The sequence below is a fragment of the Leucoraja erinacea genome, chromosome 20 (genome assembly GCF_028641065.1).
Source record: "Leucoraja erinacea ecotype New England chromosome 20, Leri_hhj_1, whole genome shotgun sequence".
Taxonomy (NCBI): Eukaryota; Metazoa; Chordata; class Chondrichthyes; order Rajiformes; family Rajidae; genus Leucoraja; species Leucoraja erinaceus.
This window is the reverse complement of record NC_073396.1, coordinates 12966835-12993436: the sequence shown is the minus strand read 5'-3', so window position 1 is coordinate 12993436 and position 26602 is coordinate 12966835. Positions and strand designations below refer to the sequence as shown.

The 26602-nt window shown below is 44.2% G+C and overlaps 1 protein-coding gene across 2 annotated transcripts; it reads left to right on the top strand.

Annotated features, from left to right (window-relative positions):
* Positions 1–1346: 1346 nt before the first annotated feature.
* LOC129706798 (ADP-ribosylation factor-binding protein GGA1-like) lies at positions 1347–25639 on the top strand. Of its 2 annotated transcripts, XM_055651297.1 has the most exons (17): positions 1353–1481; positions 6818–6902; positions 7561–7636; positions 8812–8910; positions 9727–9850; positions 10672–10772; positions 12342–12422; positions 14130–14267; positions 14426–14507; positions 14668–14775; positions 15761–15886; positions 16841–16902; positions 18870–18991; positions 19149–19441; positions 20285–20454; positions 20670–20780; positions 23241–25639. In XM_055651297.1, the coding sequence occupies exons 1-17, from the start codon at positions 1436–1438 to the stop codon at positions 23349–23351; spliced, it is 1935 nt and encodes a 644-aa protein (XP_055507272.1). In that variant the 5' UTR covers positions 1353–1435; the 3' UTR covers positions 23352–25639. The 2 variants fall into 2 exon arrangements, with proteins under 2 accessions (XP_055507273.1, XP_055507272.1); XM_055651298.1 differs by lacking the exon at positions 7561–7636 and having other exon boundaries at positions 1347–1481.
* Positions 25640–26602: the final 963 nt, after the last annotated feature.

Here is a 26602-nt window from a genome sequence, read left to right as displayed (position 1 = left end):
CACCTGGAGTCGGGATCGAACCCAGGTATCTGGCGCTGCAAGGCAGCAACTCGACCACTGCTACCGTATCTTTGCCTCTCAATTCTATATACTACTCACAGGTTTCCTCTTAGCCTCTGATGCTCCAGAAAAAAACAATCCAAATGTGGTCCACTTACAAATATTTATTTACCTCTACAATTCTTAGAGTTGGCGTTTAATTTTTGGATCAACATAAGTCATTCCTTTTTTCTCAAGGCATCTGACTGCGCACCATTGATACAATAAATTGGAAATGAAAAATTAGCCAAAGTGGTAACGATCTTGGATGGGTCCTCGGGATAAGGGAAATTATAGATAAGGGAGCGCATAGATTGATTTTTTAAATCAAGATTTTTGTGAGAGCCAACTTGGGTCATATAACACATTGGCGAAGCTTGCAAACGGGACCGTGCCATTTAGGATACGGCAATTTTTGGGTGACCTTGAGTTATTTTTTTGTTAGAATAATCAATACTAGAAGTGACAGAACTGGTTGAAGGTTTCAGAATCAGATAAGGCAGATGAAATCACTGGTGGAAATATGTGATCTGAGTAATGGAAGAGAAATATGATTTCAGGTTCACCTTTAGAAAAACCAAAGTTGTCTCCTGCCATGTACAGGTTTGGACAGTTGTTGGGAAGATAGTTGATGGCGTGGTCTTGAAGACATTTTATACATTGGGAAGGGTAAGGGGAGCAAGAAAAATCTCCCGGGATGCACGGCGACGGAGGGTTTGGGTCAGACTGTGGGTTGAAACCCCTAGGGGTGGGCTGAGACCCCAGGGAAAGCCCCCCAAGAATGGTGTCCATCCCTGGGGTGGGATCCTGGCAGCGGGCAACAACTCCCAAGGATGGGGTCAGACCCTGGAGTGGGGTTGCACTCTGGTCTGCTGCCCCGGGTGTGGGGTCAGACTTTGGATGAAATCCACAGGGTTAGGATCAGATCCTTGGCCTACAGAAGGGTCTTGATCCAAAACAAACATCACCCACTTCTTCCCTCCAGAGATGCTGCCTGTCCTGCAGAGTTACTCCAGCATTTTGTGTCTAGTCCCCAGGGGTACATTCCCAAGGATGGGGTTTAAACCCTGGATGACACCCCCAATGGTGGGGTCAGGCCCTGGAGTGGGAGACTCTGTATGAAACCCCAGGGGTAGGGTCAGACCCCCAGGGGGAGGCTGGGGTGAGACTGGGGGGTTGGGTGGATGGGGTGCAGAGCCTGGGATGGGGTCAGAGCCTGGGGGTGGTGGCCCAGCGCCTGGGGGTGGGCTGAGCCTGGGGGTGGTGGCCTAGAGCCTGGGGGTGGTGGCCCAGAGCCTGGGGGTGTTGCCCTAGAGCCTGTGCTTTGCAAAGGGGGCGGTGCGGTGCGGTGAGCCCAGCCCTGCTGTGGGGCGGCGCCGCAGAGCGGGCCCGAGAGATGGCGGCGGAGGAGGAAGGAGGAGAGACGCTGGAGTCGTGGCTGAGTGAGTGTGGGCCCGGCCCGGCCAGGAGAGGGGGGGAAGGGGGTCCCGGCGAGATCCAGTACAACAGGAGGCGACTCCTCGGTCCCGCAGCTGAGTAGATCCTCCCCTCCTCCCCTCGCCACCGGTGGAGCTGCCAGCCAGCTCCTCTAGTATCTTTGCTGCCAGCTGCTGCACACTTCTCCCTCCACCTCTCCTATCCCGGCTGCGACACACTCCCATTTATATTAAACTTTATCAATACACTGTATCTGTCCGAGCTGCCAGTGCCTGTGTATTTCCAAAGTTCCCCAGCTGTCTGATGCATTAACCCCCTCCGTCCGTTCGCCCCCCGCCCCCTTTTCTGGTAGATATCTACCTGCTGCGTCTAAATGTGTGCAACAGGTAAACCCCCACTTCACCTTCACATCGCCCTATACACTGTGCCATGTCCCCCTGTCTATGTCTCATCAAGTGCTCTATTGCCCTATTCCCCCTACCCGCTCCCCCACATCTCCTCTGCCCATTCGGCCTATCCCCTCTGCCTGTTCCCCCTCTTCCCTACCTGTCCCATTCTCCCTCACCTCTCCCCTGTGTCCCCTCCCCTACATCCTGTGTGCCCATTCCCCCCAATCCCTGGACTCCCCTGTGTTCTTCTCTCATGTCCCCTGTTCCCCCTCCCCTACGTCCCGTGTGCCCATACCCCAGGTCCCCATGTGCCCCCTTCCTCATGTCCCTGTGCTCCCTCCCCTACATCCCGTGTCCTTCCCCTACCTCTCTTATGCCCACTCCTCCACGTCCCCTCCCCTATGCCCCCTCCACTGTCACAGTTGTCTCAAGACTCCAATTTCTTTTTGAGGTTTACTCATCTCTAATGTGGAGAGAAGGGGTGAGGTGGGGGTGTATAGCAGTCAGTTCTGATACAGCAGGCATCCACAAACAACTGAGTTAAGAGACCTTATTGTTTGTTCTTTGTTGATGTTGGTTTAACCTATCGATAACGACACCAGGGAAGAACTCTGTATTCTTCTTGAAATGGTGGCAAAGGTGAATCCCATAGATCGTATCAAAGATACCGCCTGACCTACAAGCGTTTCAGCATTTTCTGTTTTTATAATGAAAGCTGAGCACTTCAGTGTGAGATTTTTTTTCTCCTTGCTCAATGGCTTGGAATGGGTGGATCACATTGAGCTACAATTGGCACTGAAACAAATTGTTAGTGAGGAACTCTTTGTATGCAGGGCGTTAATGCCGTCATGGTGTTCAATGAACCTCACTTCCTGCACAGAAGTAAAGTCTCTTTGTGGCTTCTGTACTTCCAATCCAGTTTGTTCTTTTGAATTTCACAAGACATCAAACTAGGGCTTGTTGTTCTGCCATGACTAGCTCGTACTTCCTGACTCTTTGGTTAAACTGCTCCCCGAATTGAGCATGCACTTTGCTGTGTGACTAACTTGGTAACCTGATTTGCTTAATTTGATGCTTCAAGGTTTTAAAATGTTTTGGTTAGGAAAATGAATAGAGGTTGCTGAAATTGGCAGTTCGGTAAGTCATGGGGAAAGTCACAAGACCGACACAGTGCCCTGTGACATAAAGTAATCCCGCCCACACATCTGCGGCAAGTTTGTCTGGTTTGTCTGTCCAGAAGTGTGCATATTTTTAAAAAAATTACTAATAACTGGTTGAAGGTTTCAGCATCAGATGAGGCAGATTATATCACTGTGGTGGAAATAGGTGATCTAGTTGAGGCCAATTCATTGGCTATATTTAAGAGGGAGTTAGATGTGGCCCTTGTGGCCAAGGGGATCAGAGGGTATGGAGAGAAGGCAGGTACGGGATACTGAGTTGGATGATCAGCCATGATCATATTGAATGGTGGTGCAGGCTCGGGGCCGAATGGCCTACTCCTGCACCTAATTTCTATGTTGCTATGATCTTAATAATGGAAGAAAAATGTGATTTCAGGTTCATTAAAAATCGATATGACGTGCTTACTGTAAAAGTGTTAGTCTGAAAGCATCCTGACTAACTGGGAGTTGCAATGGTACACTGTTTTAGTCATCGGCACATAAAATACAGTAAACCCTCATTATAACAAAACATGGAGAGGGTGGGATTGATCTCCATTATTGCTGATTATCCACTATAACTGAGTAATCCAAGGGGTGGTTTTGGAAGGTCAGCAGAGATCCTCAAAACTGGTGCTCGTGACTGAATCGGGAGAGAAAGTCGTATTTCTCAGATTTATCTTGATTTAGAGATACAGTACGGTAACAGGCCCGTCGATTCCACGCTGACCATCGATCACCCGTTCACACTAGTTCTATGTTATCCCACTACTGACACACTAGATAAGTAGCTTCCCGACACAGAGGCAAATTAACTTACAAACACATTCGTCTTCGGAATGTGGGAGGAAGCAACAGCAGTCACAGCAGCACACAGACCGTGCCCGAGGTCAGGATCACACCCGGGTCTCTAGTGCTGGGAGGCAGCAGCTCTAACCGCTGCGCCGCTGTGTCACACCACAGATGGATGGATCTCCTAACTCGTCAATCACTAGATCCCAGAATTTCTCTGTCACTCCCTGCTCCAGGGCAGAGAGGCCACCCATCAACTTTAACATTAAAAGGACAATCAGCCAAACGGCAAGCCTTCCTTCCCCCACCCTAGTCGGCCTACTACTTCCACTGTTCGCATCCCTGTAACTCTTCTCTAGCCAACTGTAAGCCATTATAGATGGCTGCAGTTCCCTTTCTTCCACTTTGTGGTTTTGAGGCTTGAAGAAGCAGTCTATTTTTGGTTTGCTGATTTGACAATCTTTTCTCGTGGAGCAGCCCATGTGGGTGAAAATGCAAATTTTACAATAAATGACTTTCCTGCTGTTCAGCATTATAATCATTGTCCTTAAACTATCAATTTCTTGCAATGCAGAAGAAACGAGAGAAGTCGACAGCTCGTTAGGCACAGCCTCATGAAAGCCACCCACATCGCTTTCAAAACTTTAGTCGCTGTAGATGCAGATCTTCAGTAAATATTAGCCAATGGCCACACAACCTTAATTCGGGGAGCACCATTACAGGTTGAAAGCCTTTAAGATCATTGACGAAGATAGACACAAAATGCTGGAGTAACTCAGCGGGTCAGGCAGCATCTCTGGAGAAAAGGAATAGGTGATGTTATATAAAAGCGCTTTATTAAATAATTGTGTTAATAGGGTTAAAAGGGGTTCGGGGCTCCAGCTAGGTACTCTGATTGACTGTACCATTCAAACAAGAGGACATGACTTCGGAATTAAGGGACAGAAGTTTAGGGTGTAACATGAGGGGGAACTTCTTTACTCAGAGAGTGGTAGCGGTGTGGAATGAGCTTACAGTGGAAGTGGTGGAGGCAGGTTCGTTGGTATCATTTAAAAATAAATTGGATAGGCATATGGATGAGAAGGGAATGGAGGGTTATGGTATGAGTGCAGGCAGGTGGGACTAAGGGAAAAAAGTTGTTCGGCACGGACTTGTAGGGCCGAGATGGCCTGCTTCCGTGCTGTAATTATATGGTTATATGGGGTTGGACATTGTCTATGAAACAGATATGCATTGAACTATATTCTGCATTCTGTATCTACCTCTTTGCTCTACCTATTGCACTTTAGTTTGATTTGATTATATTTATGCATAGTATTATCTGATCTGATTGGGCAGCATTCAAAACAAAGCTTTTCACTGCACCTCGGTGACAATAACAAACCTAAACCTATGTCCTGTATGGGAAGTGTGGACACCGTAACCCCAGTGTCTCAAGCAGCATTGTATGTCCTTTTGTTTCTATCAAAGCGTTTGAGTAATAGCCTTTGCTTTCATATCGCCATCAGCATTATCATTAATATGTTGCTTTCTATACACATTTTATCACCTTCACCATCCGTTGTTATGATAACCAAAGTCAAAATTGCAATAAGATGGTTAAAAAAAAGCACAAAATCGAAATAGAATGCAGCACAGTTGATAGAGCAGCTGTACATTCCAATGCTGCGCACACCCCTGTTATAACTGATTTGGTCTACGTAGTATAATCTGTGTTCCCTACTTCATCGATTGTATTATATCCAATTCGTGCTCTGGTAACATGCGATAGAGCAGAACTATCTGTTATTAGAAACAGAGAATGCTGGAAAATCTCAGTAGGTCAGACAGTTTTTGTGGAAAGAGAGACAGAAGTTCATGATTCAAGTCAACCTGTTGAGTGTTTCAATGATTTTCTCATGTTCATTTACATTTCTGGCATCTTTAGACTTTGGAGATACAGCGCAGAAACAGGCTCTTCATCCCATTGCATTTGCGCTGACCAGTGATCACCCTACACACTAACTCTATCCTGCACACTATGGACAATTTACAATTTTGCTGAAGCCAATTTACCTAAAAACCTCTATGTCATTATATATTTTTTAATTAACACATTTGATTGGAAGGAATTATAAGATCCTGGTGAAGTCTTACAGTGAGAACACAATTTTTTAGAAAAATGTCCAGATTAGACCTTCCAAACTTATAAATCAACTGGTAAGAATTATTTCAAGAAAGAAAAATACTTCCACAGAGGCAGTCTAGCAGAAAAGCAATAAACTGAGTTTGAACATCAGATTACCAAGTCTTTAACAATGACGGGAACTTGGCTTCTCTATGCCGTCATTAGTCAAAATTATGTTTAAATATCTTTGCACTATTCCCATCGTCTCATTATCCAAATATTTAAATCACTCGTCGGTATTTGTTCTACATACGAACTATACTTCCCCATCTTGTCCCCAAGTAGATCACTTGTGGGATCGGAGCATGATGTGAATCTCACTTCCTTGTTGGTCCTCTTCTCGTTTCCTGCACCAGTGTTTTTGATGCTGTTTCTGCACATTTTAGACGATTACGATAATGAGACTCTATCCCATGTGAGGTTATCCATTTTGGTGGCAAAAACGTAGATCACTTGTGGGATCGGAGCGTGATGTGAATCTCAGCGAGACCTGGGTGTCATGGTCCCAGTCATTAGGCTCAGTTTCCAGGCAGTAAAGCACCATTGCAAAAGGTTTATAGGAGCAGGGAGGTTTGCTGTTACAGGGTCTTGGTGAGACATTTACAGTTTTGGTCTCCAAATCTGAGGAAGGACATTATTGCGAGGGATGCAGAGACGGTTCATCTGTGAGCCTGGGATGTCAGACTGTCTGCTTACTGGATGAAACAAAAGCAATACTGCAGATAGACTTTAGTAGGTCAGTCAAGATCTGTTGAGGAAGCAAGTTGGCTGCATGGAGTTTTGTCAATTGCCACATGTTTCGTCTAATTGTCTTGTGGGTTTTTCTTTTAAAGATAAAGCTACCGACCCTCTAAACACTGAAGAGAAATGGGAATACATCACGGGATTCTGCGATCAGGTCAATCTCGAGCTGGAGGGGTAAGAAGGGATGTGTTACTAAAGTGACTTTAGCATCAGGAGAACATGTTACTCCCTGGCTTCCCATCTCCCGGTCTCTCTTATTTTCTCATCCTACAAACTAGTGACAATTTATAATCTTTACCGAAGCCAATTAACCTACAAACCTGTACATCCTGCAGTGTGGGGAGGAAACCGGAATACCTGGAGAAAACCCCCGCAGGCACGGGGAGAACGTGGAAACTCCGAATAGACGGAACCCATAGTCAGGATCGAATCCGGGTATTGGCACTGTAAGGCAGCAACTCTACCGTTTTCCACCATGCCGCCCCAATGGAAAATGGCGAAAAAAATTATTCCCTCTTTTCTCCATCTGTTCCCACCTCATTGCCTCATTCACTTCCAAAACAGAGCAATGGAACAATTTAGTGGAGTGGGACTAGTTGAAATATTCTTTCAAAGAGCCAGCATAGATATAACTGGCTAAATGGTGCCCATTGCATCATTCTTGAGTATAAACATCAGGGCAGATGTAACACATTGGCAGTTTAATGGGACCTGAAGATGAGACATACTTTTTTTTTGGGGGTGGGGAGGAAATCTATAACCAGAAAAATATTAATTAAGAATGGAAAAATATAATGAGCATCCAGTGAAATGCAAATTCCTCTTGCTTAAGCCCACAGACTGCAATTCGCCTTCTGGGTCACAAAATCCAATCGCCACAAGAAAAGGAGGCTCTGTATGCTCTCACGGTGAGATCATCTTATGATTATATGTGCACATAACTTAATGCAGCGGGCCAAGCAATGGCTGGAGAAAAGGGTGGGTGACATTTCGGGTCGGAACCCTTCTTCAGTTTGAAAATAGGGGTCATAGAGGGGAGCTGGAGGTAGGAAAAGGACAGAACAAATCAGGGCCAGCATCAGATGATCAAGGAAGGGTGGAGCCCATAATGGCCCATTGTTGGCTGGGGTAGAAGTGATATTGAAGGGATACAGGGACGCGAACAGTGGAACTAGTTGGGACGACTAGGGTGGGGGAGGGCAGAGGGAGGGAATGCAGGGGTTACTTGAAATTAGAGAAATCAACATCCACACGGATCCCACCAGGAGAAGTACGGGGCAAATTGTACAGGAAAAGCTGTCGCTGCCCAACACAAGGCTGTAACTTCAGGTCAGGCAGATATGGAGTGATGCTAATTTTACATTCTTACTTCAATCACTCCAAAGAAAGGTTGAGTATTAATCTGACAGTGACGTTACACAGTGACATTATATAAGGTCAGTACACTCTACTTATATGGAGACGCTAGAGTGCAAATGCTGGAACCTTGAGCAATAAACCAGACTGCTGGAGGAAATCAGTGGGTCAGGCAGCATCTGAGAAATGGAGAAAGGTCCTGAACAAAAATATCATGCGTCCATTTCCCTCCATGGACGTTGCCTTTAAGCAGTTTGTTTCTTTTCCTGCTGTCTGTATGTTGATATCCTCCATTAAATGGGTATGTATGTCATCGGATTACAAGAGGAAACGAGGCCAACGTATTCAGTTCATCTTTGACTATCCTGATGCATTTGGCTTTGGCTGCATGATACAATGATAATGGAGTTGCAGACTGATCAGTTCATCTCTTTCAACTAACACACACCAGATACAGATAGGAGGTCGAGAAACTTATTTTGTGAACAAGGGATTCATACTCACACCATCTGCACTCACCACACTTCATGGTTCAGTTTGCTTGTACATTGAATCCAAAATTATCTCCCTTGCAGAAAATTTAAGATTGTATGAATGAATGCTCACTGCTCCCAGGATATCTTTTATTGACCTTTAAACTTTGTATGTGTGTCCGTGGATGTGAATTTGATTTTGGCTGGCAGCTTGGTATTTGACCAGAGTTTGACAGCTTGACGTCTTTCCACAGGTGTTGGACACATGCATGAACAACTGTGGCAAACGGTTTCAGAATGAAGTTGGAAAATTTCGATTCTTAAATGATCTAATTAAAGTCTTGTCGCCAAAGGTACTGACATTCTTCATCAATATGGGATCTTGAGTTTTCTGCTAACAATGACTGTTTCTCAAAGGTGGCCCATTGTACTTGTTGCTGCTCTTCGAGTGAAAATGTTTTATCTGCTATCACTCCTGAACAGTCATCCATCCTTAGATCGGCACGGTGGTGCAGCGGTAGAGTTGCTGCCTTGCAGCGCTAGAGACCCGGGTTCGATCCTGACTACGGACTCTGTCTGTACAGATTTTGTATGTTCTCCCCGTGACCCGCATGGATTTTCTCTGGGTGCTACGGTTTCCTCCCACACTCCGAAGACGTGCAGGTTTGTAGGTTAATTGGCTTTGGTAAAAGTTGTAAATTGTCCCTAGCGTGTGAGATAGTGCTAGTGTCTGGGAATGGCTGGTTGGCGCGGACTCGGTGAGCCTAAGCGCCTGTTTCCGCACTTTATCACTAAATTAAAGCCAACTAAACTTTGGGGAATACAAGCCAATTTGTGGAACACCACCTGCCCGCAGTTATGAACCCTTTTAATCGCAGTAGAAGCCATAGGGTTTTCAAGAACATATATTCCTTTAGGTGTGAAAGCAAGACTTGAATGCAGTTATCCGCAGGTCCTCTGATTGGCGTGACTCTCTAAGCTGAGGGATCACCAAACTTCACTCCTCCCCACCGTTGCTGGAATCCATCTTGATGTTCAACACCGTACAAGCCCCTTGACTGAACTGTGCATTAGGGTTCAGCTGCAGGAAGACCATGATCATGGTGTTATCGGTGTGTGAGTGGCCGCAGCTGTGATGACCAATGTTGATTTGCTTTTCCTCCTCACAGTACTTGGGTTTGTGGTCCTCGGAGCAAGTAAAGTTGAAGGTGATTGAAATGTTGTACAGCTGGACGGTGTGGCTACCAAACGAAATAAAAATCCGAGATGCATATCAAATGCTGAAGAAGCAAGGTATGTAACGTGCTGCTGTGTTGTGTGCTGAGGCAGAAAGGTATTTCCATTTCCTTAGTTCCTTTCATGACTTTATAATCAAGGAAGTATTTTTGAGGTCCGTCACTCTTTTGTGTAAGAAGCACAAGCATCAGTTTATCCTGTCACTTATAACTACAGGAGGAGAAGGTCTGTTTCACTGTGTTTAGTTTAGTTTAGAGATACAGCATTGAAGCAGGCCCTTCAGACCATTGAGACCGTACTGACCAGCGATCACCGTATAGCACTACCCTACACACAAAGGACAATTTTTTTTTAGAACCTTTACCAAAGCCAATTAACCTACAAACCTGTACGTCTTCGGAGTGTGGGAAGAAACCGGAGCACCCGGGGAAAACCCACACAGTTACGGGGAGAACGTACAAGCTCCATTCAGGCAGAACCTGTAGTTGGGATCGAACGCGGGTCTCTGATGCTGTGAGGCAGCAGCTCTACCGTTACACCACTGTGCCACTCGAGTAAATACTGGCTAGATACCTACGAACAACTTTCCTATGGGGAAAAAATGCTATTGGGTCATGTAGCGTCCTTGTTTATCGTTTCATCAATAAGGATGGATCCTTCCACATCTGTGTAATATTAACCCCAATGAGGATTCTCTTATCCATTTAAAGAACCTTATTCCACACCACCTATGCAATTTCCCCTACAGACAGCCAAACATTCTGAGGTGGGTTTCCCCAAGCAGCATGTATTACATGAAAAGCTGCAAGGAGTGTAACATGTTCTAAATATCGCTCTAAAGTAACATCAGCTTTTTTTTTAAATTTCCTCTTCCATAGGTCTTATCAAGCAGGATCCCAAGCTACCGGATGTGAAACTTTTGCCACCACCTTCGCCAAGAGTGAAGAGCTCGCTCTTTGATGATGATGAGAAAGCAAAGGTGAAAAAGTCACAACTTTCGTGTGTGGACAATCCCGATGTATCTCCATTGTGACCAAGTGTTTGACCAGCCCGGACCTAGTTCTTAGCTTCACCACTACTTTTAAACTCTGCCTGACTCCTCTCCCCAACTGTACCTGGTTAACATGGGTTTGGTGGGCTGAAAGGCCTGTTTCCATGTTATATCTCTAAACTCCCTTCTTCCTCTTCATTCATTTCAATCCCAATCTACAGCCTTTTCCATTTCAGTCAGTCATCCCTCATGGCCACATTGGTTTAATTGATGACTAATCTGCCACTCAGTTTCTCTCTTTCTACTGAAGTAGAGGCCGGGTATGTTTTCTAGCCATGGAGTTTGCTTCTCTGTTCAGAAGATTATTGGTGATCCTGAGGTCCGCCCGTTTGCTGGACAATCACTGTATTCTGGAGCTTCCTTTGTGAGCAACTACAGACCCTTGGGACAGAGCAACTACAGACCCTTGGGACAGAGCAACCCAGTGATTTGCAGACCACTGCATAAAGGCAGTTCTCCTCTTTGCTGTAAATTCCTCGCGGCCATCTGTCCTGCTGAGATGACTTACCCTTCTCTAACTCTGGCCAATTTCTTACCCTTAGATGTAACTACGCCATCAGTGGTGGCTACCTTGCTCTGCCAAGATCTGGAAATCCCTCTAACTTAAAACCTACCTTTTTGACTAAGACTTTGTCCATCTGATTTAAGTGGTTTGCTGTCTTCATCCACTTGTAAAGCATCGTTACATATTGTGCAGTGCTCAGTGTACTTCATAGAAGAGTTATTGGTGTGAACATGAATGCGTCATTTTCTATTTGTAACCAGAAAATTGCCACTGCAGCGGTAATTGGGAAATCAAAAAAGCAATGTATAATTTGTTTTGTCCGTCAATGTACCTGTATATTCATTGTACATGTTCACCACCTGGCTCTGGTGGTCTGGCACCTCCTTTAATCCAGTCAAAATTACGAGAGTGCACTTGAAATCCCCCCCTGGAGATCCCCCCCCCCCCCCCCCCCCCCCCCCCCCCCCCCCCCCCCCCCCCCCAAGATGTGGTCAGGTGAGGTGGCCAATCTCAACCTCATCGGGACGTCGAATTTGCCCCCTGCAGCTGCGACTCTGGAACTCCAGCCCGGCCGGAGCTGGCAGATCCGTTCCAATAGCTGACTTCCACGGCCGATCGGCAGGTTGAATTTTCCCCCTGCTGCCAGAGCTCTGGAAATCCTGCCCGACCAGAGCCATCAGATCCATTCCCATCGCTGACTTCCGAGGCTGACTTTGCATGTAGGTATCTCGGCCCGCAGAGGCCGTCACCTCAGTTGGTCCGGATTACTGTGGTCCGATAATCCAGTAACACTCTGGAACCAAGAGTGCTTGAAAATCGGTGCCTTTATCTTTAATCCAGTCAAAATTACGACAGCGCGGTACCTGTACCTTTACCTCTCCATACTTGTGCATACGTCAATAAACTCAATGATGTGATTTAATATCATTTATAAAAAAGGAGTGTGCGGAATATTAACCAGCAATCGTTTCTTGCAAACTCCTGTTCCATAGCTCCTTGCAAGGCTTCTCAAAAGCAACCATCCGGAGGACTTGCAGGCTGCCAACAGGCTGATCAAGAATGTCTTCAGGGAGGTGAGTTCATTAAATTATCAGAAGGGTCTCGACTCGAAATGTTGCCTACTCTACATTCTCTACAGATGCTGCTTTTTCTCCATATACGCTGAGTTTCTCCAGCATTTTTTGTCTACTTTTGATTTTTCCAGCATCTGCAGTTCCTTCTTAATCATTAAATTATCCAGTAACTTTGAACTTCAATAAAACACATCCATGCAGGACCAGTGTGACTATCTGAATCCAGCAATGAAGGTCCCAACTGACCATATGAACTAGTAGTTAACCTTCTCAATGCTCTCCTTTAAAACAATAGTATGTACCTTTTTATTCCTTCAACCAGCAGCACATGTTCCTAATAACCCCCTTTGACTAAGACACAAAGTGCTGCAGGAACTTGGTGGGTAAGGCAACATCTGTGGAGGGAATGGACATCCAATGTTTTGTGTCGGGACCCTTCCTTACCACTTCGCCCTGCCTGAAGAAAAGTTCCGATACAAAACGTTGTTTGCCTATTCACTCTTCAGATGCTGCCTGACCCGTTGAGTTCCTCCGGGACTTTGTGCTTTGCTCCAAATTTCAGTGTCTATCAGATCAACTGCAACCATCACAAGGTGTTGACTAACTGAGGGACAGATGGCCAGCATTTCCCAATTTGCAGGCCACATCTTAGGAACTTGATTGCGTTGTTTGAGCAGGTGACATAAGTGATTGATTGGGAGGGTAGAGGATGCTGTCTCCATGGATTTTAGTAATTAAATAAATTTAGGCAATAAATAAAGTCCCTCATGGTAGGCTGATCCATTGGATTCAGATGCATGGAATCCACTGTCACTTCATCACATGGATTTGGAACTGGCTTACTCAAAGTATTGGTGGAAGGGTGCTGTTCTGGCGGGAGGTCTATGACCAGTGGTGTTTTACAGGGATCTGTGCTAGGACCGCTATATATAAACGACTTGGATGTAAAAGTAGATGGGTTGGTAGGTAAGCTTGCAGATGACACCAAAATTGGTGAATGTGGATAGTGAGGAAGAATACAGTGAGATAAAGATAGGTTACAAATGTAGGTGGAAAAATGTTGGATGGAGTTCAATCAGTGCAAGGGCAAGGTGTTGCAATTTGGCAGGTCGAGAGTAAGAAAAAGTAGACAATTGATGGCATGTTCCTTAGCAGCATTGATGTTCAAAGGAATCTTGGGGACCAAGTCATTAGCTCCATGAAAGAGGCAAGATAGAGTGGTAAAGTAGGCATATGGTATGCATGTTTTCGTCTGTCTGGGAATTAGTTTAGGGGGTGGTGGGGGGAGTAGTGTGGTGTGCAGTTCTGGTCTCCCATTACAGGAAGGATGTGGAGGCTTTGGGGAGGGTGCAGAATATGTTTATCAGATTGCTGCCTAGTTTAAACGCTACAGTATTAGCTATAAGGAGAAGGACAAACTTAGATTGCTTTTTACTGGAGCATTGGAGATTGAAGGGATACCTGATAGACAAGTGTAAAATTATGAGAGGCATAGATAGGGTAAACTATCAGAACCTCTTTCCCTTTTTCCTAGGACTTAAATGTCATAGAGGTAGGGGGAGATGTGGTGTGGTAAGGTGAGGTCGGAGATGGTGGAGGAAGGGGATGTGTGAGATTAAGAAGGATGGTGGTGGAGGAGGGGAGTGTCGGGAGGGAAGAGATGGTGTCTATTTAGGTTGCATGTTCTCAAACTGAAGATATTCACAGGACGAAGAGAAAGCTGAAAAAATCAGCAAGAGGATTCATGTCATTGAAGAAGTGACGAACAGCACCAAGCTACTGAATGAGATGCTGAGCATGTACCAAAGAGACGGCTTGCCCGAAAACCAGATGGAAATTATGAAGGTAACAACCTTTTGTAGATCCAAGCCCTTTGATTACAGACCAGCCTGTAACTCACTGCTGGATATGTATTGGAGTCTTACACATTGTCAGTGTGAGTGTGTGCACTGTACTACAGTAGGGTGTGCTGTCTCACTTGGCTCCCTGCTCTTTGTACACAGAACTTGTATCAGCGCTGTGAGAAACTGCGGCCGACTCTATTCCGACTTGCGAGTGACACTGTGGACAATGATGAGGCTTTGGGTAGGTATGTTGTTTCCTTGGTGGTGCATGGATACTTGTGGGATCCCGGGTGGCAGCTGATTACCAGAAGAAGGGGGTTCAATAGATGGGTTGATTTGTTTGTGGCCAGTCGTGTGTTTTGATGCCCGCGTAATACAGATTCCTTTCTGTGTCTCTGCAGCAGAGATTCTGCAAACCAACGATTCACTGGCTCTTGCAGTCACCTCGTACAAGACGACAGTAGAGGCGGAAGAAATCGGAGTGGCCCCGCAAAGTCCAGCCAAAAAGGGTAATCATGGGCAATGCACACTGCTCACCGTGATCGGCAGACCCCACCAGAGGGCTTGGCCAAAGTTTATTTTGCACGCGATTAAGGGCCAGATTAAGAGCTCAAAAGCAAAGTATTAGAGATATTGGAAATCAAGAAATAAGTCGGAAAATTCTGCAAATAGTGATGCCAGGCAGCATCTGTAGAGAGAAGAAAATGTCCAGGTTTGTCACCGAGCATTGTCTTCGCTTCTGCTTTCTCCCTATCACAGAGTTCCCTTTCTGTTCTCCCCATCCCTTTCTTGACCTTGTATCTTAAAACCCTTTTGCTTCTAATTGTCCGTAGTTCATTGACTTGAAACATTAACTCTGTTTCTCTCTACTCGGATCTACAGTTCTCCGACTAGTTTCACTGTCCTCCTGATTATATTTTACTCTTTGTATGCCTTGTTGTCACCTTCCCCATCAGCTAACAATGATCCATTCAACATTTCCCTTGACCATCATCCCATTTGACCTATCGTTTTCACACCTAACCCTTCCACATCTCTACGTCTTCCTCTCCTGACAGTCTGAAGAAGGGTCTTGACCAGAAACGTCACCCATTCCTTGTCTCTAGAGATGCTGCCTATCCTGCTGAGTTACTCCAGCATTTTGTGTCTATCTTTGGTGTAAACCAGCATCTACAGTTCCTTCCTACACATGCTTCCTAAGCCTAACAGTTTATGTTTTTATTTTATATGGGGGAACGTCAGTTAATTAAAAGTTATTGAACTTGGCCAGACGGTGAAATATCCAGTGACTAGGTGGGGTGATGTTCCTTGAGTTTCTGTTGATTTTGTTTGGAAAAGTGGGGCAAGCTGAGGATAGAGCTACAGTGGGGAAATAAGGCTTGCATGAGTTAGGGTGCGTTGGTGGTGTTGGTTCAAAATAGGGATCGGGTTATGTGTTTGAATTAACCTGTGATTTTTGGAATTCAGATTTGATCTCCATTATTGTAATTTCAGAAACGGCTTCACAGCTGACTGATTTAACTAATCAGGAGCTGGACATTGGAAGACCTGGAACTGACCTGGGATTGGGCTCCGAGCACCAGTTGCCACATTGGCTGGATGAAGAACTGATGTCATTGGGTGGGTAACGTTTCCCAACGTCCTACTTCCTGTAAGGGAAATGGTGTTTGGCCATCTGCAACCTTGATCCATAATGTACATGGGCTGAAGATAGACACAAAAAGCTGGAGTTACTCAGTGGGTCAGGCAGCATCTCTGGAGAAAAGGAATAGTTGACGTTTAGGGTTGAGACCTTTCTTCAGACTGAGAGTCAGGGGAGAGGGAAACTAGAGAATGAGAAGTTACAGAACAAATCACAACCAACACCGATGACTCAAGCAAGGTGGCGTCCACATGGACCATTGTTGGATATGGAAAAGGTGATAACGAAGGGATACAACAGTAAAACTAGCAAAGGTAGACATAAATGCTGGAGGAACTCAGCGGGTGAAGCAGCATCTATGGAACGAAGGAAATGAGAAACGTTTTGGGTCGAAACCCTTCTTCAGAAGAAGGGATTCGACCCGAAACATTGCCTATTTCCTTCGCTCCATAGATGCTGCCTTACCCGCTGAATTTCTTCAGCATTTTTGTCTACCTGTCATCTTTCCATGTTCTCTTGAGATGCTGCCTGACCCACTGAGCTACTCCAGCACTTTGTGTATTCTTTGGTAAACCAGCATTTGCAGTTCCTTGTTTCTACCAGGACGTTATTGTGTCTTTCTCGTTAAACGTTAAACCCAAGTCTTCATTTGAGCTCTCTGAATGTTTCCTCACAAATATTCTGAGATTTGAAATTGGCTCCAAGGTTTAGACAACCACATTGTGTACTTATTAACTCCTTTCTCTTTTTTTTGCATCTAGTACTTTATGAAATGAAAATGAATTTATTAGAAATGGAGATAGTTAGTTTCTACTCCCTGGTTTAGTAAGGGGCGGCAGAGCGCCTCTCCATGGCATCATTGCGAGTTTCCTTTGTGAGTGGCGGAGTGATGGAGTTCATGATGATGATTAACTGGCACATTGCTCTTGCAGGTCTAAATGATTTCCCGTTGATGGAGCAAGCGGTGGGAGCAGTGAATCAGACTACTTCCCAGGTAAACAACAAGAAATTGGCAGCAGCAGAAGTTATTGCAGAAAATTAAAACTGATGGTGGTAAAATTTGGCGTAGGACACAGCTTGGCTGTCTGAGAGGAAATGGAGCATTAGCACAATGGTGTCTGTAATGATATATGTGTGAGAGAGAGAGAGAGAGAAATACAGCATGGAAACAGACCCTTCGGCCCGTTGAATCATGCCGACCATCAATCCAATTGAACCCAGGTCTCTGGTGCTGCAAGTCAGCAGCTCTAACTCACCACATCTCCCGTGGCGCGGCGCTCTTTTGGACTATGTAGGTATGCTACAATACTTACCTTCAGCGGCGCTGCAATTCTGCCGCTGGCCGTGTGCGCGATTTTGGCGCCTTTGAGGGGGTGGGGCGGGGTTAAAACAAGGTTTTTTCCCGACCTGGTCCTGAATTATATTTTGTTGGAGTGCAAGATGTTGCTAAAGAATCGTTCCTACGGCTGTTCTGTGTGTTTTAAAAAAAAAATTCACCCGACAAGTTAATCGCTGGAGTGATTTTAAAATCAGCTTCTGAAGCCGTCAATGCCGACAACGGGGACGGATTTTATGCAGGACCAGGTAAAAGAAAATAGTTTATTTTTATGTATAAAAGTGTTTCTTAAGATGTATTTAATTCACATTTTAAGTTGCGAAATGGTGATTTATTTCCCCCAAAGAAGCGGCAGTGTATTTGCTGCCGATATGGGGGACTAAATTCAGCGCATCTTGAACGTTCCAAATGGTCCCGTTCCAGAAAATCCCACACGCAAGCTGATTTAAATGGCCATTAATTTACAGGTATTAAACATTAAATTCCTTCCATTTGGCCTATAAACCCATGACAATGAGATTTTAAAATTATGTTATATTATGAATTCTTGTGTGAATGTTATTTGGACACTTAGGCTATTTAAAAATGTTAATTTATTCTTAAGAAATGGATAGATGTTTAGATCTAGTAATTGGATTTTGTAATTAGCTACAATTAGGTAACTAACATAAACTATATGTTTTAATTTCAAATCATCTAAGTAAGATTGTTTCATATTTGTTTCAGAATGCTTCAATCTACAATAACTGAACATTTTTTTCAGTTCTCTTAAATTTTAAGAAAGTTATCGGCTTTTAAATGTTCTCGATCACAGTTTTTGTGTTAAGTCAATGAAAAAGCAATAGGGAACAAGATGCCAATTTCCGAGTATGAAAATGGCCATAACTGTTTTAATACTGAAGATATGAAAGTGAATTAGGTGTCAAATTAAACTTCTTTTTATGCTGTATCTGATGGGATAAATTAAAGCCGATTTTTTAAATCTCAAAATTTTGTGACATTGCTAGACTATGTGTTGCACTCGTGGATAATTTTTCTGATCAGCATGCAAAACAAAGTTTTGCACTGTGTCTTAGTAATTGGCTGACCATATAGGAGAGGATAAGATGGATTTTTTCCTTGGAGGACTGTTCAGTCTTTGGACCACTTCCTCAAAGACTGGTGGAAGGTGAAGTGGATGGCTTCTTGAAAACTAGTGGAGCGAAGAATTACTGTGGGTAGACAAATGTGGAGTTGAGGTAACAATCAGATGAGCCTCAATGTTGTAAAATGACAGAGCAGGCTCAAGGCTCTGAGTGTCTTGTTCCTGTGACTAATCCTTATATTCACACGACTTGTCTCTTTCTCTGGTGTGTGACCAATCACTTGAAGTTAGGCTGCTTCTAGAGTCTGGCAAGAAGTGTGAGAGAGTTTGTCTCATTATGTAGGGATTGCGTACATCCATAACCAATTTCTCACCAGGCTTGTGATCCCATTGGTGTCAGAGAGCACAGAAGCTTTGGCCCTACCTCCTCTGGCAACTCATTCCATATACGCACCACTGGTCCATTAATCCCATTAATCCAGCTGTGTGAATTGTATAAAGTCTGTGTGCAACGCTGACTGAACTGACGCATGTGTTCCAGGAAGCAAATTCAGATGCGAATGCACCAAGTGGAGGTGGGACTAGAGACTTGGATGGCTTGGACCAATTGGGGTCAACGTTGATGGAACAGTTGCTTGGCCAGCAGACTCGGGCAGTACAGTGGTGAGTGGCAGCAGCTATTTCAGTGTCTGAATTCCATTGTCCCTCGTATCTTGTAGCCTCTGTACTCCTGCTGTTTTGTTTTCATAGCCAAGTAAAAGATATTTTCAGTGAGCAAGGCATCAGGAAAGTGAGTATGGAACGTCTTCTGTTTGTCTAGGGACCAGCCTCGTTGCAAACTCACGCTGAAGGAGCTGCAGAGCCAGGCTCTGGCTAATCCACTTCCTCCCACTTTGGACCAAGGTTCTCCCGCTGTCTCTGCTCCGCTTGTGGCGCCAACTCCCTGCTCTCAATACACAATGCCGTCCCCGGGAACACCGGAGATGATCCAGACTTCTCCCTCCAACCTACCGCACCGGGTGTCTGTATCACCCGCTCCACAAGAGCCCTTGGAGGGAACCGACAAACTCTCCTGGAAGACTCTGTTTGTGCCTTTGGGGAGCATTCAGACAAGTAGGTGCAACAGTTTTGCTATAATCCATTTAGCGTTGCAGCAAGTGTTCCCATCCAACATTGGAGAGAGATTTACAAGTCTCCTGAGCTTTGAAGTTGGGGGAGAAGTTGGTCAGAGGTGTGAAGGAAGAAGGAAGGTGATTGTCAGCAGTGAGGGATGAAGTCATGGAGCCGTACAAAGATACAGAAAAGAAATAGGTCATTGTTCACCAAGGCCACAATATCAACCACCGATTTACATTAAACCTGCATTAATTCGAACTTTGTTTATTCTCTCTGCATTCTCATGAACTCCCCCCACATGGTCCCCAGCCCAGTTCTGGATTGCCAAGGCTAGTTTTACTAAAAATAAAAAGCAAAGAAAGGCAGGGAATTTGAATTAAAAAAAAAAATGGAAAATGCATGTTCAGAATTGGGGGAAAAAATACTGACTTTGTGTGTTTGGGTTTTGCTCTATGTTGTTGATTTTACCGCTGCCCTGGGCGATTGGTCAGTCGGTGAGGAGCACTCCAAGTCCCTGGTTATCTCTATCGTCTCCGTGGTGCAGTTGGAATCACTTTCTTCCACTGTTAATCCCACAGCTCATAGCAAAGCTCTGTGGGGTCTCGGGTCCTTCTACTGCTGAACATTGAGAGGCAGAGTCCGAAGGAATGACCCCAAACGAGAAGGGATATCACCCCAGGGGGCCACGAGTGACATGTTTAACGATAGGTGCGAAGATTACTGAACATGACACAATTGAATGAATTAACACTGACAATGTGTGAAGAGTTTTTGCAGCTTTTTGTTTTGTATATATCTAAAACAAATTCTGAATAATATTTGTGAAATAAAATCTCACAGGTCATATACCGCCTGTCACAGCCTTTGACAGAAATGGCTTCCAGGTCCTCTTTCACTTTGCCAAAGCCTCACCCTCCAGGAGGCCAGACCTGTTGGTTGTCGTCATTTCCCTGCTGAGCTCATCGCCAACCCCAATAAAAGACATCCTTTTCCAAGCTGCTGCACCAAAGGTAAGGTTTCTCGCTGGGGTCTTTTGGTCCACGGGTGTGTTAAGGTGTTAATAATTGTGTGTGATTTGAACAGCTTTATCCAAGCTTAACTTGTGAATATGTGGCTCCTCCGTGCATAGTGTCCCAGGCAAGGTCTCCTGTACAGTGACGACTCCTGGTGTTGTAAAAGTGGCTTGTCAGTGAACTCAGAGCTCTGGTTGTGTGTTTGTTTCCAGGTGATGAGGGTGAAGCTGCAGCCTGCTTCTGGCACGGAGCTTCCTTCATTCAATCCCCTCCTACCACCCGCTCTCATCTCACAGGTCATGCTCCTCGCCAACCCTCAGAAGGTAAAGGATCTTGTCTTGCTTTCAATCTGTAAAATAACTGTGCTCTGGAAGTGCCAGGTTTGGCCATATAGAGCATAAAATAGTTCAGCACAGGAATGGGCCCTTTGGCCCACAATGTTTGTGCAAACATGATGCCTAGTTAACCTGATCGCATCTATCTGATCTATATCCCTCTGTACAGTCTAGACAGTCAACTCTATGCCTCTTATCGTTTTATATATTTCTATCACAAGGTTTCTTTTATTCCAGAATTTCTTTACATTTCTTCAAATCATCTCCCACCTATTGATGCAAGTAATCCCTAGGTTACGGCAGGCTTCTGTTCCTGAGAACTGTTTGTAACTTGAACTGTTCGTGTAACAAAAACAGTATGTGGGGGAGGATTAAAGACAATCTGTGATGGGGGAGCGAGCAGGCGCAGGATTTGCGGCTGCTAGCCGGCCTCAGTGAGTGAGTCTGCTCAGTGCTCCCGGCTCTGCTTGTGGCGGGGGTGGTCGGGAAGGGAAAGAAAGCAGATAGTAATGTCTCATTACCACCCGGCAGAAGATGCCTACAGCAACAGAGCAGCTGTCAAATTCATCGCCAGTCTCCCAAATGCTCATTCGTATGAAGGGACAGTCCATAGTTTGGTGTTCGTAACCTCAAGAGGACCTGTGACATAATTACCAAGTTGGCTGAGTAGCAGGCAACAGAGCATTATGGTGAATGGTTGCTTATTGAATATGAAGAAGGTGAATAGTGGTGTTCTCCAGAGATCGGTGTCGGGACCATTTGAAGTTGATCAATGTCTTAAATCATGGGAATACAAAGGGGTTTGTAAATTTGTGGAAGACACTAAACTTGTCAAAGCTGTGAAATGCAAACAGGATAGGAAGAAACAGGAGAGGCATTATAGATTAAAATATATTATTCTAAAAGGGACCCGGTGTATGGGTACATTTGACATTGAAAGAGGAAGGGCAGGTGGAGAAAGTAGGCACATACAATTCTGGACATTTATCAATGGAGATATTAACGACTAAAATTAGAAAGTCATGCTTAATTTTTACAAAACATTGGTCCAGTGTCAACTGGAGTGTTGAGTTCAGTTCAGGCATTCGATGTGAAAGTATTAGAGAGGGTCCAAAAAGATTCACGAAAATGGTTCTTGGAATGAAGGGCTAGTTAAAACAATAGTTTTGAAGGACTGCGACCATTTTCCTAAAAGAGATGGGTGAGAGATTTCGACAGAGTGGATGGGGGAGGATGTTCTTGCTAGTCTAGAGATCACGACTAAGACAAAGGGGAAAGAGTGATAGGAGGAAAAAATATTTTATGCAATGTCTGGTTGGAATGGAATGTGCTGCCTGCATTTGTGGTGGAGGCAGGTTCCATGGCACAAATTACATGAAAATGACGTGGAGAATTTTGTAAAGCTAAGGCAAAGAGACTGGAGGAGAACTTAATGCGTTGCTCTAGTAGTGAGCTGGCATGGCCAGGATAGGCCACGTAGCCAACTTCTGTGCTATAACTATCCCATGATTTAATACTCTCATTCCAAATTCTAAAATGCAAAGTTTTAACAGTTTTTGTTCCTCTGAAGAATTGGGTTAATTCATCTTGATTTATTTTTTCATTAGGTACCATTCCCTTTTGTCTGAAAGAACGCAAACTGGTTTTCTTAGTAGAAAATATTAGCAAACAGAGCTTAATCAAAGTGAAATGTGCCTGTGCTGATGGAATAGAGCCATTTCCATTAGAGTGTACTCTGGGTGCCAAGGTCAGTTGACTATTGAGGTCAAATGACTGTAGGTGTTGCCAATTCTGAGCAGACAGTCATTATACTTTTGAGATACAGCATGGAAATAGGCCCTTCATCCCACTGAGTCCATGCTGACCAGCGATCACCCTGTACGCTAGCACTCCACGGCACAGTCTCTATAGAGAGCACCCATAGTCAGGATCGTACCCGGGTCTCTGGTGCTGTAAGGCAGCAACTCTACCGCTGCACCACTGTTCCGCCCACAGTCGAGTGGGAGGTTTGTCATGTGACTTCCAACCACTGTGTCTTGCCCTCCTATTTTTGGCGACTAGATGTGTTCATCTTCATGATGCCCTTTACGCACCCATTGTTCCATCTTCTTGACATATTGTTTCCGATATTCACTGGTCCATCACTGATGGTCCGCTTTGCACTATATTAATTGGTTGGTCCCTAATGTGTCAAACCTTTCCAGTTCAATTGGACAACGTGTCTATTGCATTTTTTCAACCTGGTAAGACAATCAAATAAACATTGAAAAGAAATGAAATAACCAAATGTCGTTGGTGCCCCTGTCATTTTTCCAGCTGATTCATCATAAAGTTGGAGAAACCAATTACTCATCTCTGGACATGGCAGCTCAGTCCTGGGAAGCTGGCAAACTTGGATTTGGATATGGATTTGTTGATTTATGTTGTTTGCTCTTTGCTTGGCTTCAGGAGAAGGTTCGCTTGCGTTACAAGCTGCACTACTCCTTGGCTGAACGGCCCTTCACAGAGATTGGCGAAGTTACTGAGTTCCCAGCCGTGGAGACCTGGTGTAGTCTATGAGGACTGAGCGAGATTCAAGTGAAGGAGGATGAGAGAAGACACAGCACCTACGGCGGATTGACACCGTACCCCACATGTCCAAGCACCAAGGATCATCATCATCTGTTTTAGTGAAGTGCGACAGAATTCCCATGAATTGTATTGGATTCCATTTTACGAGCAGAAACCATTGGGATGGTGGACATTGGAGTTTGTAGGGTGGGACCAAATTTTGCTAAATTACAATTTTTACCCCAACTTCTATAATATTGCTGGTGGAACAGAAGCATTGTCCACGTAATTAATGCCTATTTATAGTTTATACCAACCAGCACAAGTGTCCTTGTCCTCTACATGCCGTCAGCCCAACGGCAATATTATTTTTAATCTGTGTGGTTCAATGTGTGAGGTATGATTTACTCATGTGTTGGAGGGGACTTCAAGGTAAGAAGCCTTTTTCAACATATAGTTTGACGATGGCAACAGAGCAGAAGCTTTCTTTTCCCCTTTTTACTCCAGTGGTGCTTGCATTTCCTGACAACTAGCATTGGGATGTTACAATTGGCACAGTGGTAAGTTGCATAGTACTGCTCAAATGTTCACTGCATTGTCTTTGCGCCATCCCTTGACTGCGCAGAAAATGCAAGTGGTGGATTCAGATGGGATTAATAGAAGTGTTGGAGGCTTTGTGTTTGGGGTGGTAACAAAGAGCTCTGTTCATCTTCACGATAAGCACAATCACTTAGATCTAGAATAGGACAATCAGGAGAAACACATCCATTGGAAGGGAATCACATTTTATTTCTGGCTCCAAGTGCCAGAATTGACCCACTCAACCCACAAGACTCCCCAACTCTTCACTGTAGTGATGAGCTAAAAGAAGGTAGTGTGGATTTGGAGGGAATAGGGAAATCCATATGTCTGTTCAACCCCTCAAACATACTGCAACTACTTGTCTTTGGCAGATGATTAGCTGAAAGCAGTGCAGTAATGGCAGGCACTACTTTCATTACTCACTAGAGCTCTGTGCACACTCACTATGGTCTAGTTTGGTCACCTGTGTGAAGGTGACACCTAGAGACTCGCAATCAGAATTACAACAGTTTCTAAAATACTCACAAGGGTTACAGACCAAAAATATTGACCATCTCTTTTTACAGATACTTCGTGAAAATATTTTTTTCTCAGCAATTCCTGCGGTTTTTGTTTCAGATTTCAAGCATTTGCAATTTTTATCTTTTATTTAAAACGCACACTGGTCAATTGTTCATTTTGGACACCGATTAATTTTCTCAGAGTGTGCCTTATTCAGTGTGCAGGAGAAAGTAATAGCCTTCCCTAGAATCTAAATAAAAAGGTACTCCAGGTTTGATAGTATTTACCATTGTCTTAACTGAAGAAATGATCTTTCAGTCAGAATATTTTTAAGTATTCTGAGAATACAGTACTACAGTTTGTTCAGAGTGAAGAACTAATAAACAAGTTAATGAAGTAAATATGAGAAGAGAAAATAGTCTTGGAAATATAATTCAAATATCTATTTTTTGTAATATTTGATAAAATAATGCAACCCTCAAACTTTGGGCACATATTGACCATGACTTTCCTATCTATATTATACAATATTCTTATGAATAGAGATACTTTCCAACTGATTTTGGGAAATATGAGCCTGGTACGTAACTGAGATTTACATCTTATAATGCCTATCATTCCCCTTTAGCAATATCCCAAAGCATTTTACAGCCAATAATAGATTTGGCTACACTATTGTAATGGGTAAATGAGGTGGTTAGTTCATGGGTAGCAAGCACTGACAAGCAGCAATGTGCAAATGACCAAGTAATCTGATGTAGAAACGTTGACTGAGCCACAAGTATTAGCCAGAAGAGCAAGGATAATGCCACTGTAATAACGTTACAGGATCTTTTAAAATCAGACGAGAAGGTAGTCAAGACTTCATTTAAAACTTCATTTGAAAGGCTGCGCCACGAATAGAGCACAAGAGTGTTGTCTGTGATTTTTGTGCTTGGGTATCCAGAGTGGAACATGGAACGTTTTGATTCAGAGGTGGAACCAGCTGATTAATGAATAAAGCCCAACAAGGTCATCTTCTGCTCCTCTGAAATATCTTGAGATTTTACTGCATTGAAGGCAATTTGAGTGCAAGTTGTAAACAGTATGGGTATATGCTCCTTCTGTTGATGAAATGTGGGCAAAGACCTAGATAATGCACTTTAAAAGTTATGTGAACTGTTGATTTGCCATACTAGTCTCAAAAGTTACAGAATGTTTGTATTGAGTGCAGTGCAGTAAAATAAATAATTTAAATTTCTCTGCGTTTCTGTACTTAGTACCTCAGGTTTGGTCTCCATGCCCTTTGATCAAGCGCTTTGAAACTCCCTGCTTTGTGTCCAAAAACAAAGAGCTGGGCTGATCACATGACTGTTTCCACATCCCACTGTTCGATTCAGCAAAGAGCCCAAAGCCACCTCAAATAATAGTCCAGAACATGTTGCCTGAGGCTCAGAGGAAGATTCAATTCCACCTTTCAAAAGGGACCTGGTTAATTTTTTTAAATTAATTTATTTGTATGGAGATGTTTGGGGAATGACGCATTTTGGACAGCCTTTTCAAAGGTGGATTTCGTGCCACAGGTGACCACCTCCTTGCGGTCAATCTGTGAATTTGGAACCATAGAGACTTACATTTTCAGGCTTGAGGCCATTCTACTGGAGGCAAGAGGGGTAGATATCAGTGACCATTTATCACAACCTCTGGAAATCAAGGAAAAGGTAAGTAACCTAACTCCAACTGAATCTTCCTCCTGAGCAAATTCCATAACCAACATACTGTGCACCCACATCTTGGGGTGACATCCCCAATCCAGTTACTGGTACTTGTTAGATTATAAGTGTCCAACTCAAAGGCTCCATACATGTCCACATCATCTGTACAATGACAACTGCTATCGACAAGGGTGGTATGGTGGCACAGCAGTAGAGATACTGCCTTACAGAGCCAGAATTCCCAGCTTTAATCCTGACTTTAGGTGCTGTCTATGTGGAGTTTGTTCGTTCTCCCTGTGACCGTGTGAGTTTTCCCAAAATTAACACAGGGTGGAATAGGAACACAAAATGCAATAACTTGCTTATAACTATTCCATTTGTGGATTATTTAGTGCTGCTAAGACCATTGGTAATCCAAAGACAGATTCTATTGAGAACCAAGAATGGCGTATCAGAAAGAGAGGCAGTCGATGTCTGCTGGAG